Genomic DNA, 15,154 nt, shown 5'->3' on the forward strand with positions numbered 1-15,154 from the left:
AATACAAAAATGTTTTCTATGGAGTGTTTTATGATGAAGCCAGACTGAAGTGGGTTGTTTGTATTCATGAATGTTAAAAAAAAACAAAAAATGGTCGTGGTGAATTTAGCCTCATAAATGTACACTGTATTTTTGGCTGTAAAATCGTTTGATATGACTAGATGGATGTTTTATATTTGTTATGTTTAAATTATCATTTCAGAGCAGTATGTTAACACTAAGACTTCATGGATGGCTGATTACTGTAAACAGGAAAAGGAACTGGACATGCCACAGGTGGAAGAATGGATGGGCTCCTCTGTAGATCCTCCAGACTTAGGACAAAGTAAGCTATATATTGCTTCAAAGTCTGATACAAAATAACCTTATTTCAGGTACATCCTAAATGCTTTTGCTTAATTCTTTAACTGCTTTTCTTTACACTGTTTGAAATGATTTTCACTTGCCAAAAGAATGGAGTCTGATTAAAAGTTGAGGGCTAAAAGCAGCCACTTTATGACCTCATGTTGTATTAAGACATTTTCCTTCATATGATAGATACTTCTAGCCGCAGATTGCTTACCTTTGGATAATCCCCAGGGGTTATACTGGGTCTAGAATCTTTTCAAGCAGTACCTCTACATGTCCCACACCACAGACCTGATCCAAATGACCCAGTGTTTCTGACGCAACACGCCATTCCCGAGAGCTTGGTTGTCCAAGCCTCCATGTCCCGGGCGCATTCGCTGCCACACCTCCTGGATAGGGAATCCAAGAGGCTGAATCAGCCTGGGAAGATGTTCTCTTCCTCCAGCCTGGTGTTGCAGTTTGTGAACACTGCATACCTCATGGGCTGTTATACACACCCTTTATGGGACATGGTTGTGCAGATGCTGCCACAGCTCCCGGAGGAGGCCCGGGCATTCTCTCCCAAGCTGTTGCTGATGAGTGTCACACAGTTAAGTTCACAATACGATGTGGTCTGGATACGAGCGACTCACTAGGCAGATCGGTTGCATCAATGGTGGCCTTAAGGTGCCACACATGGTTGAAGACATCTGGCGTTTCGGGGGATGTCCAATCCACCGTTGATGGCACAAGTCTCTTCAGAGACAAAGAAGACTCAGTGCTCCACCGCTCTAAGGAGTCCCAGACTACAACCAAGTTCTAGAGCCTCACAGCTGCCCCTCACCCCCCTCCGTCTGATTTTCACCCCTTTCGTGCATATGGAAAGGGCGTCCAACCACGTCCGTAACCCTCCAGCCACCAAGCCACATATGATACCCAGCCACTGTGGGGCCGGGGATGTGGAATCTGACGTCCTTGTGTATGTGAGAGCCAGTGGTCTAGCCAGTCCACAGCCCTACCTCTGCAGCAGTGTGCAAACCTTCCCACTCTGATGCTGCCCCACCTGGGGACAGTCGGAGGCAAGATTCGCCATCTCCTGTCTGACAGACAGTCCATCATGTCAGCCAGGTGGGTTTTGCAAATAGTCCGAATGGGCTACTCCCTCCCCTTCAAGACTACCGCTCCTTCCATGCCACCATCATAAGATCAGATGCGAAGGATCGCCTGGCACTTCTCTGTAAGAAGGTCGTGGCTCTTTTCGCCAAGTGGGCCATAGAGAGGGTCCCTGTGCAGAAGTAGGTTGTGGTAGTTATTTTTGCTACTTTGTGGTGCTCAAAAAGCTTGAGGGCTTCCCCCCTATCGTAGACCTTCGGTCTGCTCTCTGGCTCAGGTTCTATCTGCCCTTGACCCAGGAGACTGGACATTAGCCTTGGACTTGCAGGACACCTCTTTCCATATTCCCACCCTGACTGCCCACAGACGTGGACTTCTGGATCACGGTAGGCCACAAGCATTTTCAGTTCACTGTGCTCCCCTTTGGCCTTACCAGTGCCTCCCGGGTGTTCAACAAGGTAATGAAGGTGGTTCGTGGTTTACGTCTTCCCCCTACCTCGACGACTGGCTGTTGAAGGCAGGCTCTCCACAGGCTGTCGTCTCCCACCTCCAGACCACGGTGGACCTCTTTCATTCCCCTGGGTTCACTATAAATGTGCCGAAGTCACACCTGACTCCCTCTCAGATGCTCCCCTTCAAGAGAGCTGTTCTGGACACAATGCAATTTCGGGCTTATCGTCCCTAGCGGCAAGTCCAGGATATTCAGACTATGATACCAGTGTTAAAAGCCTCTATCCTGGATTGCAGTGAGAATGACTTAGACACTGCTGAGCCTCATGGCCTCATGCATGCTGCAGGGGGACATATGCCAGATGGCAAATGTAGGCTCTGCAGTGGGACCTGAAGTTTCAGTGGGCGCAGCATCAGGGGAATCTCTCCGACAAGGTCCATATCTCGAAGGGAACTGCACAAAATCAGCAGCACTGGCTCTTGAAGCACGATTCGGTCAGCGTCAGATCCCTTCCCCTTCCCCAACTGGGTCTGACAGTAGTGACAGGTGTGTCAATCCTGGGATGGGGCGGTCATATGGGAGAGGCAGAAACCAGAGGTATTTGGTCTCTGGCGGAGGCCGGGCTCAACATCAGTTTTTTGGAGCTCAGGGCGATCAGACAGGCATTGAAAGCATTCCTTCCCTCTCTCAAAGGGAAAGTAGTGTAGGTGTTCACAGGCAACAGCACCACTATGTGGTCCGGTGTCAAGCATTGCGGAGTGGGGTCGTGGACAGTTTCGTCAGGAGGCTTTGATCCTCTGGACAAGGTTGGAACATTAGTGCATTTCCCTGGGGGTTCAACACCTGGTGGGCTCTCTGAACACCAGCATGGACAAATTCAGCCGACAATGCCTGGTTGATCACTAATGGTGCCTCCATATGGAGGTGGCACAAGGTCTCTTTCAGCAGTGGGGAGAACCTTGGTTAGATCTGTTCGCCTCCGCAGAGAACATGCAATGTCAGCAGTTTTGTACATTAGAGTTTCCAAAGCAACACTCGCTCTGCAACGCTTTCCGACTCAAGTGGAGCTCAGGCTTCTTGTTCGTCTTATCGCCCATACCACTTCTGGCCAGAGTTCTCAAGAAAATTAAGAACGACCTGGCCCAAGTAATTCATGTGGCACCGGACTGGGCAAGAAGAGTCTGGTATTGAGCATGGCCATCAACCCTCCGATTAGACTGCCCCTTCGGGAGGATCTTCTGTCGCAGCAGCAGGGAAGAGTTATCCACCCAAACCTGTCCAGTCTCCTCCTCCTTGCATGGAGATTGAGCAGTGGCAGTTGACAGCTTTTGACCTTCTGCCCGAAGAAGTAAGGTTATCTTGGCAGCCAGGCTTTCCTCCACCAAAACGGTATATGTCTGTTGTAGGAAAGTCCCCTTTCTTTCTAGGCATGGTTACCCCCATTTTCTGCCTGTTGTCAGTGTGTTTGACAGGGATCCTGCTAGCCAGGACCACAATAATCATGCTCTTTCCTGTAAATTTTGGTAATTGAACCATTTTTTCTCAGATTTTGGCATAGTGGTCCGTCCATGTAAGTCCCTACTATGTGGTACCCAGGTGCCCAAGGAATTGGGGTACCAGGGGATCCCTATAGGTTGCAACAGTTATTCTGCCACTCATAGGGAGCCCATGCAAAGGGTTCTGCAGGCCTGCTATTGCAGTTTGCGTGAAAGGGGTGCATGCACCCGTTTTTACTACAGGTCTCTGTAAGTCACCCCTATGGTAGGCCCTCTCAGCCCAGAGGGCAGAATGCAGGTACCTGTGTGTGAGGAACCCCTGCACTATCAGAGGTGACCCCCCGAACTCCAGTTCCATTTTGCTGGACTTCGTGAGTGCGTGGACTCCATTTTTAACGTGTACTGGAGCTAGGCCACTACCTATGTTCAGCTACATAATGGTAACTCCAAACTTGGGCATGTTTGGTACCAAACATGTCAGAATCATGCCCTAATACTGTTGCAAGTATTGGAAGTATGCTTCCATGCACTCTTGGGGCTCCTTAGAGGACCCCCAGCATTGCTTCTACCACTCTTACAGGGTTTTCTGGGCCGCCCCTTAGACAGGTTTCTGCCCTCCTGCTGCTTGATCTGATCAAGCTCAGGAAGCAAATCAAAGGATTTCCTTTGGGAGAGGGAGGTAACACGCTCTCCCTTTGGAAATAGGTGTGACTGGCTTGGGAGGGGTAGCTTCCCCAAGCGACTGGTATGCTTTGAAAGGCACATTTGATACCCTCCGTGCATAAACCAGTCCACACAGGTTCAGGGAGTTCCAGTCCCAGCTATGGCGCGAAACTGGACAATGGAAGGGGAGGGACAACTCCCCTGTCCACCACTACCACAGGGGTGGTGCTCAAAGATCCTCAACAGGGTCCCTGTGTTCTGCCATCTTGGTTCCAAGGTTGTCAGGGAACTCTGGGAGCCTCTGAGTGTTCAGGCCAGGCAGGTGACGTCAGAGGCACCTCCTGATAGGTGGTCACCTGGCTAGGTGGCCAAGCCCACTCCTTGGGCTATTTAGGGTCTTCCTCTGGGGTGGGTCCTCAGATTCAGCTTGCAAGATTCCGGGAGGACTCCCCTGCAACCTCCACTTCGACTTCAAGCCACTGGAACCACGACTGGACCCTGCAGGAACTGACAGTCTGCATCCACAAAGAAGATTCTTCTTGCAACATTGTTTCCACAGCTCTTTCCAACTTCTGCAACATTTCCCTGGCTGTGCATCCTCTGAGAGCAGCAAGTCCTCAGTCTGCACGAGAAGGAAGAAAGAATACGCAGGCACCTACTGCAACGACGACTGGCTGCGTGGATCTTCTCTCATCCCGAAGTGTGTGGATCCTGTGTCACGGGTGGTGGTCCGGAGTAGTCCTCTTGGTCCTCTCTGCCAGCTGTCCAACTTTGGTGGAGTTAAGCCCTTGCCTTCCCACGCACGACAGTACCCCCGTCCACCACATCTCTTGCAGCTGCCAAGGCTTGTTTGCATCTCCTCTAAGGGAACTTCAGGCTACGTGAAGCCCCAGCACTCCTTCCTGCGACGCACAGCCCTCTGTGTGGGTCTCCTGCGGTGTGGGATCCCTTTCTGTAGTGCTGCGTGGGTTCCTTCTAAAACTTCTGTGTCCCTATCCTGTGGGTGCTGCCTCCACTCCTGTGGGTCCTCTGTGTTGCTTAGGGTCCCCTTTGACTTGCCCTCCTGGGTTGAGTCTTTCTGGGCCTTGCTGGTCCCCGGCAGCACCACTTTTCCACTAACCACAAATTTGCCTTTGCCAAGGCTTGTTGGTAGAATTGCTGCACCGACACCATCTGGAATCTTTATCCAGCGTGGCACATCTTCTGCATCCCTTAGGAACTCTTCTGCGGCTCCAGGGCTGCAGTGCTGACCTGTTCTTCCTCACCGTCCACCAACTCCTGCAAGTACAGCTGGGTGGGTAGTATTTCCTACTCCTCTTGGACTCCACTGACACTTTTGGAGTTGGTGCCCTATCCACAGGTCTTCTTCTCCAGGAATCCACAGCTAGTATTTTGCAGTCTTGTCTGGGTGTCTCCTTTTCTTCTTTTCCTTCCTTGTGGGTGGTTTGGGGAAATTCCAGTGATTTACTCCTGCTTTCCTGGTCACTGGGGGGTACTATGTTACTTACATCTGTGGTTTTCTGGTACTCCCAGCTCCCCTCTACACATTCCACTTACCTAGGTGGGGGACCTGTGTTTTCATTCAATTTTTTTAGTATATGGTTTGGGCTCCCCCTAAGGTCTCAATTGATTATTGCTATTTACATTGTTTTCTAACCTTTCTTGTGCCTATTACTGTTTACTAGTTTATATAGTTAGTTTATTACTTACTTCCTATTTGAGGGTTGCCTCTCTAGTATTTTGTGGTATTGTATGACCAAAAATAAAGTACCTTTCTTTTTGTACAACTGAGTGTTTTCTTTCATGTTTGTAAGGGCTGTGTGTCTACAGTGGTTTTGCATGAGCTTTGCATGTTTCCTAGATAAGCTTTGGCTAATCAACCACAGCTACCTCTAGGGAGCCTGGCTACTAGACACTGCCTACACTACACTAATAGAGGGGATACCTGGACCTGGTATACGGTGTAAGTACCTTAGGTACCCACCACACACCAGGCCAGCTTCCTACACCTGTCATTGGAACAAATTTGTGGCATGGTGCACAGACGAGTTTGTTGACCCCCTTTCTTCCCCTCTTTCCGAGGTCCTCTTGTTCTTACTTTCTTTGACCAAGCAATGCTCTGCTTTGATCACCCTCAAAGGTTATTTGTCTGCTATCTCTGCATTTCTGAGATTACCTGACCCAACCTTCTTTGTTTGTCTCCTATTGTTACTAGGTGCCATAACAGTCTTACCCACATGTTTCCTTCATCACCATTCATCATGCCCCAGTGGGATTTGAATTTGGTTCTGACATTTCTTATGTGTGTTCCCTTTGAGTCTCATCACAATTTTCCTCTCAGGCTTTTAATATTAAAACAGCCTTCCTTGTGGCCATTACATTTGCACGCAGGGTGAGTGAGCTGCAGGCATTGTCATCTAAGCCATCCTACTTCTCCATCTATTCTGATAAAGTGGTGCTTCTTAACAGGGCTTCCTTTTTTGCCAAAAGGGGTCATGCCTTTTCATTTAGGCCAAAGCATTACCATGCCTACTTTTTGCGCACCCCCACATCCTTCTAAGAAGGTGGAGAGACTCAACCGCCTGGACCCAAAGAGAGCACTGGCGTTCTACCTTGATCGTACCAAAAGGTTGTGGGTTGATGATCAACTCTTTGTTGGGTATGTGGGTCCCAAGAAAGATTGGGCAGTACTGAAAATAACTATCTCTAGATTGGTCATTTTCTGCATTAAAATGTGTTACGTGTTGGTTAAAAAGCAACCCTCAGAGAGTTTGCACGTGCACTCTACCAGAGCGACAGCTGCTACCACTGTTATGGCCATGAAGGATTAGCTCCGCTGTTACAGATATCTCTACCTCCTCTCCTTCTGCTTTCACTCAGGGTGAACCTCCTCTCACAGTTGGAGGAGGGGTGATGCACACTAATCTTCAGAGCCTCCACTTTCATGCTTGAGAACTGAGGCATGCAATTTGTCCCTTTTAATCAACTGCTAGAGGTGGTGAATATCACCATATTGGCAAGTAACCCCTTTACACTATATGGCTGCTGTGGGTGTTGGGCCCATTTTCTATCTTGGTGCGCAGCATACTATGTTAGAAATCTTAAGACATATCTGTTGGATGTGTTGCTTTTTGTGCTTTCCTTAACTTGGCAAGGTCTTGCACTGAGCACAGTAAAATGTTGTTTCGGCTCTTTTAACAATTTTTTTCTTTTAAATCAACCTTCATTGTTCAAGTTTCCGATTGTGATGAGGTTTCCCTTTCACTATTTAAAATGGCTCAGTGGGAACCGAAGCTTGTTGCTCACGTTTTTTATGGATGTATGAGCCCATGCGTAGCTGGCATTTGACCAATGTTGCCAATAAATATACTTTTTTTTTTATTGCCATTACTTTGTTTTGGCATGTGAGTGAGCTGCAGGCATTGTGCGTGCTGCCTCCAATGACCATATCTACCTTTTATCTTCTGCCTCATCCCACTAAGGAAGAGGAAAGACTGCATTGGGTGGATCCTCTTAGGATGGTCAGCTAATATATAGACAGGACTTGGGATTTCTAGACTGGCGATCAGCCCTTTATTGATATGGGGGCGCGCGCACACACACACACACACACACTCACTCTCACACACACACTCTCATTCTCTCTCTCTCTCTCTCTCTCTCTCTCTCTCTCTCTCTCTCTCTCTCTCTCTCTCTCTCTCTCTCTCTCTCTCTCTCTCTCTCTCTCTCTCTCTTTATTTTTTATTTTTTTATTTTTTTTAAAAAAAATTTGCCTGGTTTCTGGTGCGATTTCAACTGGAAGTCCACAGGGTCCCTGCTAAATGGGTCCTCAGTGCCAGATCTCCTTCCCCCAAAACTGAACAGTCGTTTTTCCAAATTGACAAAACCTTTAGCTAACACTATAAGTCCCTAGTAAATGGTACTCCTGGTACCTAGGGCATGGGGTACTAAAGGAAGGACCCTGAGATCTGCAGCATGAATTGTGCCAACCTCAGGGACCCTCTCACTAAGTGCACACAGTGCTACTTTTGCAGGCTGTGTGTCTTGGTGCAGCACTAAAATGAAAATGTGACGTGGCACACAGCCTATGTACCCTAACCCCCTTACACTGCATGCAATATATGTAAGTCACCCATCTAGCTGGCCGTCCAGCATAAAGGCAGGGTGCATTATATTACATGTGAGGGCATACCTGCATAAGCAGATATGCCCCTGCTATATGTTTGTAGTTTCTCAGACATAGTAAGTAATTAGGGAAGCCATTTTAAATACATGAACTACATGTGCTGGACACGGGTCATTACAAGTTCCCCAGCTACATGATGGCTTCACTGAAGATTGGGATGTTTGGTATCAAACATCTTGTATTAATAAACCCTCACTGAATCCAATTATACATTTATTATTACATGCACTCAGAGGGCATCATAGAGGTGCCCTCTGAAAACCTACCAACTCCTAGTGCGGACACTGACTGGTCAAAACCAGTGCAGACAGAGTTCTAGCCCCTCTGAGATGAGACCAAACACTCTTGAGGGCTCAGAACAAAAGCCTGCTCTAGGCAGAGGTGTGACCCTCTTTTTAGACATGGTTACCCCCATTTTTTGCCTGCTGTCAATGTGTGTTGACTGTTTTCACTGGGGTCCTGCTAACCAGGACCCCTGTGACTGTGCTCTCTCACTCTAAAATCGTTTTTTCTTGACTTAGTAACCCCACAATTGGCATACTGGTGCCCCCATGTAAGTCCCTAGTATTTGGTACCCAGGGCATTGGAACGCCAGGGGTTCCCCATGGGCTGCACCACCTGTTATGACACCCTTTGGAGCCCATGCAAAATGTGTCCGCATGCCTGCCACTGCAGCCTGCGTGAAAAGGTGCATGCAGCCTTTCACTACAGGTCACTGCACTAGGTCACTGTAAATCACCCCTGTGGCAGGCCCTCCTAGCCCAGAGGGCAGGGTGCAAGTACCTGTGTGTGAGGGCACCCCTGCATGAGCAGAGGTGCCCCTACGAACTCCAGCTCCATTTTCCTGGACTTCGTAAGTGCGGGGAAGCCATTTTACCTGTGTACTGGACACATGTCACTTCTTATGTCCAGCTACATAACGGTAACTCCGAACATAGGCATGTTTGGTATCAAACATATCAGAATCATACCCCAATGCTGTTGCTAGTTTGCAGGGTTTTCCTGGGCAGCCCGCGCTGCTGTCATTCTGCAGACAGGTTTCTGCCCTCCTGCTGCTGTACCTGCTCAAGCCCAGGGAGGCAGAACAAAGGATTTCCTTTGGGAGTGGGAGGCAACACCCTCTCTCTTTGGAAATAGGTGTTACATGGTTTGGGAGGGATAACCTCCCTACGGCACCAGTATGCTTTGGAGGACACATTTGGTGCCCTCCTTGCATAAACCGGTTTGCACCAGTCCAGGAACCCCTGGTCCCTGGTCTGGCACTGAACTAGTCAATGGAAAGGGGAGTGACCACTCCCCTGTCCATTTCCACCCCTGGGGTGGTGCCGAGAGCTCCTCCAGGTGGCCACTTGATTCTGCCACCTTGAATCCAAGGTGGGCAGAGGCTCCTGGGAGCATCTGAGTGGCCAGGTGAGGCAGGTGACATCACAGCCCTATCCTGATAGGTGGTCACCCTGCTAGGTGACAGTCCCCCTTTCTGGGCTATTTAGTCCTCAGATTCAACGTGCAAGATTCCAGCAGGATTCCTCTGCCTCGTGTACTTCATCTTCTGGCCACCAGGACTGCAACTGGACCCTCCAGGAACTGACAATCTCACTCCAGCGAGGACTCCGCTTTGCAACATTGTTTCTCTGGCTCCTTCCAGCAACTGCAGAATTTTCACAGCTGCACACCCTCTTAGGGCGATGAGTCTTCAGCCTTCACAAAAAGCAAGAAGGAATCTCCCTTGGAGTGAAGGAGTCACTCCCCTGCGTCTGCAGGCACTGATATCGGGCTGCGTCTATCTTCTCTCCTGCAAAACTGCGTGGATCCTGCATCACAGTTGGTGTTCTGGAGTGGTCCCCTTGGTCTTCTCTACCAGCTGTCCATCTTGGGAGAAGTTAAGCCCTTGCTTCTCCTTACAGGAAAGTAACCCTGTGTACCACGACTGTTGAAGCTAACAAGGTTTGTTGTCTATTCTTCCAAGAGATCTTCATGCTCCGTGTAGCCCCAGCCTCCACCATTCTTCCCTGCAAAGCACAGTCTCCTGCCTGCTGCTCCAGCGACATGGAACTCCTCTCCAGGTTTTCTGAGTGGACTTCACTGCGACTCCTGTGCCTGCTGCCTGTGAGTTGCCTGTAGGGACTACCTCCTCATTTTCTGACTCTCCTAACTACTGAGGGTCACCTGGGAGTCCCCTCCTTGGGTTGAGTCCCCTTGGACCCCACCTCGTCCCCGGCAGCTTTTCATCTGTGACTCTTATCTTTGCCTAGGTTTGTTGGTGGTTTTTCCACACCACTGACTGAATGCAACTCGTCTTCCGACGTGGGACATCAACTGCATTACTCCTAGAACTCTTCTCCTGTGCTGCATAGCCGACTCCTGTTCTTAACTTTTGACATGGTCCTGCATCTCCAGAAGGATGGATAGTGGCTCCTGCCCCAAACGGACACACCAACTGGACCTGGACCACTTCATTTGCACGTCCTCTTCTGTCAGGATCCACCTTTTGGTTCTCCCAGTCTTGCTTGGGCTTGCACAGTCCTTTTACAAAGTTTAATTGTGGGTTTGGGGAAAAAACAGGTACTTACCTCTTCTCTCCTGGTCACTGGGGAGCACCCTGGTACTTAACTTTTGTGGTTCCTAGTTCCCCCAGCTCCCCTCTACAGACTCAATATTTTTGGGTGGGTGTAGGAGGCTGGCCTGGCTTGTAGTGGGTACCAAGGGGTACTTACACTTTGTACCAGGTCCAGTTATCCCTTATTTGTGTAGAAGAGGTGTCTAGCAGCTTAGGCTGATAGAAAAGGTAGCTTAGCAGAGCAGCTTAGGCTGAACTAGGAGACGTGTGAAGCTCCTGCTATACCACTGGTGTCATATGCACAATGTCATAAGAAAACACAATACACAGATATACTAAAAATAAAGGTACTTTATTTTTATGACAATATGCCAAAGTATCTCAGTGAGTACCCTCAGTATGAGGATAGCAAATATACACAAGATATATGTACACAATACCAAAATATGCAGTAATAGCAATAGAAGACAGTGCAAGCAATGTACAGTCACAATAGATTGCAATGGGGGCACATAGGTATAGGGGCAACACAAACCATATACTCTAGAAGTGGAATGCGAACCACGAATGGACCCCAAACCTATGTGAGCTTGTAGAGGGTCGCTGGGACTGTAAGAAAACAGTGAGGGTTAGAAAAATAGCCCACCCCAAGACCCTGAAAAGTAGGTGTAAAGTGCACCTAATTTCCCCAGAAAGCACAGAAGTCGTGATAGGGGAATTCTGCAAGAAAGACCAACACCAGCAATGCAACAACGATGGATTTCTGGACGAGAGTACCTGTGGAACAAGGGGACCAAGTCCAAGAGTCACAATCAAGTCGGGAGTGGGTAGATGCCCAGGAAATGCCAGCTGTGGGTGCAAAGAAGCTGCCACCGGATGGTAGAAGCTGTGGATTCTGCAAGAACGAAGAGGGTTAGAAACTTCCCCTTTGGAGAATGGAAGTCCCACGTGAAGAAGCTTGCAGAGGTGTTTCCGTGCAGAAAGACCGCAAACAAGCCTTGCTAGCTGCAAGGGTCGCGGTTAGGGTTTTTGGATGCTGCTGTGGCCCAGGAGGGACCAGGATGTCACCAATTGCGCGAGGAGACAGAAGGGGCGTCCACCAAGACAAAGAGCCCACTCAGAAGCAAGCAGCACCCGCAGAAGTGCCGGAACAGGCACTACGAAGAAGAGTGAACCGGAGCTCACCCGAAGCCACAAAAGAAGGTCCCACGACGCCGGAGGACAACTCAGGAGGTCGTGCACTGCAGGTTAGAGTGTCGGGGACCCAGGCTTGGCTGTGCACAAAGGAAATCCTGGAAGAGTGCACAGGAGCCGGAGCAGCTTCAAATCATGCGGTACCCAGCAATGCAGTCTAGCGTGGGGAGGCAAGGACTTACCTCCACCAAACTTGGACTGAAGAGTCACTGGACTGTGGGAGTCACTTGGACAGAGTTGCTGAGTTCCAGGGACCACGCTCGTCGTGCTGAGAGGGGACCCAGAGGACTGGTGATGCAGTCTTTTGGTGCCTGCGGTTGCAGGGGGAAGATTCCGTCGACCCACGGGAGATTTCTTCGGAGCTTCTAGTGCAGAGAGGAGGCAGACTACCCCCACAGCATGCACCACCAGGAAAACAGTCGAGAAGGCGGCCGGATCAGTGTTACAAGGTCGCAGTAGTCGTCTTTGCTACTTTGTTGCAGTTTTGCAGGCTTCCAGAGCAGTCAGCGGTCGATTCCTTGGCAGAAGGTGAAGAGAGAGATGTAGAGGAACTCTGTTGAGCTCTTGCATTCGTTATCTAAAGAATTCCCCAAAGCAGAGACCCTAAATATCCAGAAAAGGAGGTTTGGCTACTTAGGAAGGAGGATAGGCTAGCAACACAGGTAAGAGCCTATCAGGAGTCTCTGACGTCACCTGCTGGCCTTGGCCACTCAGAGCAGTCCAGTGTGCCAGCAGCACCTCTGTTTCCAAGATGGCAGAGGTCTGGAGCACACTGGAGGAGCTCTGGGGACCTCCCAGGGGAGGTGCAGGTCAGGGGAGTGGTCACTCCCCCTTTCCTTTGTCCAGTTTCGTGCCAGCGCAGGGCTGGGGGATCCCTTAACCAATGTAGACTGGCTTATGCAGAGATGGGCACCATCTGTGCCCATCAAAGCATTTCCAGAGATTGGGGGAGGCTACTCCTCCCCAGCCCTGACACCTTTTTCCAAAGGGAGAGGGTGTAACACCCTCTCTCTGAGGAGGTCGTTTTGTTCTGCCTTCCTGGGCCAAGCCTGGCTGGACCCCAGGAGGGCAGAAACCTGTCTGAGGGGTTGGCAGCAGCAGCAGCTGCAGTGAAACCCCGGGAAAGATAGTTTGGCAGTACCCGGGTCTGAGCTAAAGACTCGGGGGATCATGGAATTGTCTCCCTAATGCCAGAATGGCATTGGGGTGACAATTCCATGATCTTAGACATGTTACATGGCCATGTTCGGAGTTACCATTGTGACGCTATACATATGTCGTGACATATGTATAGTGCACGCGTGTAATGGTGTCCCCGCACTCACAAAGTCCGGGGAATTTGCCCTGAACAATGTGGGGGCACCTTGGCTAGTGCTAGGGTGCTCACACACTAAGTAACTTAGCACCCAACCTTTACCAGGTAAAGGTTAGACATATAGGTGACTTATAATTTACTTAAGTGCAGTGGTAAATGGCTGTGAAATAACGTGGGCGTTATTTCACTCAGGCTGCAGTGGCAGGCCTGTGTAAGAATTGTCAGAGCTCCCTATGGGTGGCAAAAGAAATGCTGCAGCCCATTGGGATCTCCTGGAACCCCAATACCCTGGGTACCTCAGTACCATATACTAGGGAATTATAAAGGTGTTCCAGTATGCCAATGTAAATTGGTGAAATTGGTCACTAGCCTGTTAGTGACAATTTGTAAAAAGAGAACATAACCACTGAGGTTCTGGTTAGCAGAGCCTCACTGAGACAGTTAGGCATCACACAGGGAACACATACATATAGGTCACAAACTTATGAGCACTGGGGTCCTGACTAGCAGGGTCCCAGTGACACATAACAAACATACTGAAAACATAGGGTTTTCACTATGAGCACTGGGCCCTGGCTAGCAGGATCCCAGTGAGACAGTGAAAACACCCTGACATACACTCACAAACAGGCCAAAAGTGGGGGTAACAAGGCTAGAAAGAGGCTACTTTCTCACAGTGGGGAACTGACTTTCGCATTCCACTTACTTAGTCCATGGTTTGGTCTCCCCCTGGGTTCTCCATTTTATTCTGCTAATTCACTTTCTTCCATTGTTTTGCCAATTCCTGACTTCTAACGTGTATATAATATAGTGTTTACTCACCTTCTAGTGGAGTATTGGCTATGCAGTGTTATAGTAATTGTGTTACTATAATAAAGTACCTTTATTTTTGTAACACTGTGTGGTTCTTTTGTGTGTGTAAGTGCTGTGTGACTATAGTAATATTGCATAAGCTTTACATGTCTCAAATAGATGTTTTGGCTGCTCATCCACAGCTACCTTCAGAGAGCCCTGGCTTCCTAGGCACTGCCTACACCTCAATAGGGGATGCCTGGACCTGGTATAAGGTGATAACACCATAGGTGCTCATCACACACCAAGCCAGTTCTTAACCTCCTCTTCCAGGTAGGATGGACATTCCAGGGCTGGGAGCTTCAAAGGCTTTGTAATGCAACCCAGGTCTCTCCAGATAGTGGAGATGACCAACCCCACTGTCCTGAATCCACTTCTGACAGCAGCACAGGTGGGAAAATTATTTAAATTAGGAAGAGTGCACACGTCATACCAGTCCACCCCTAAGGTGGACAAGCTGCAGTGGACACTACTTTGTAAATGTGTCCATCTTGTTTTGAAGGAATTAGGTTGCTAGGGTGAGGGTTATGCCCACTTCCCAACAGAAGTGGTCATAAAAAGGGAGTAGTCACCCTAAAGGTGAGTAGCTCATTGGCTGCCGCCTGGCACTCCTTGTAGTGCCTCTAAATTCACTATTTAGGTGGCACTCCTGAACCCTAGAACTGAGATTCCGATTATGTCCTAAGAAAAGCTGAACACTACAGAGTCGCACCAGCAGAGAAGACTGCAGACACCAACTGAGTTGGCCGCAGCCCTGCCAGCCTGTCTGCAGCCCTCGACGAACCTGCACCAAAAGACAGACTGTCCTGCAGCCCAGCGAAATCCAGAGCTTTGGGAGGACTACCTGCTTTTGACAAAGATCAAGATCTCCCAAGAGCAGCGGACCTGTTCAAGACGAAACCAACTTTAAAAGAAAATAACTCTGTCAGGAGGAACCATGAAACTGCCTCCAGACCCACATCTGCACCCGACGCCCACAGACCGAGTCCAAGTATCCTAT

The 15,154-nt window shown here is 49.3% G+C and overlaps 1 protein-coding gene across 2 annotated transcripts in view; it reads left to right on the forward strand.

Moving 5' to 3' along the window:
• VPS13D (vacuolar protein sorting 13 homolog D) overlaps positions 1-15,154 on the forward strand; it is a 2,230,750-nt gene that overhangs the window by 979,835 nt on the left and 1,235,761 nt on the right. For both annotated transcript variants that reach the window (XM_069240741.1, XM_069240742.1), the window contains one exon: positions 203-325. In XM_069240741.1, coding sequence (XP_069096842.1) covers positions 203-325 — 123 coding nt within the window. The remainder of the gene's footprint in view (positions 1-202; positions 326-15,154) is intronic.

The sequence above is a fragment of the Pleurodeles waltl genome, chromosome 6 (genome assembly GCF_031143425.1).
Source record: "Pleurodeles waltl isolate 20211129_DDA chromosome 6, aPleWal1.hap1.20221129, whole genome shotgun sequence".
Classification (NCBI taxonomy): Eukaryota; Metazoa; Chordata; class Amphibia; order Caudata; family Salamandridae; genus Pleurodeles; species Pleurodeles waltl.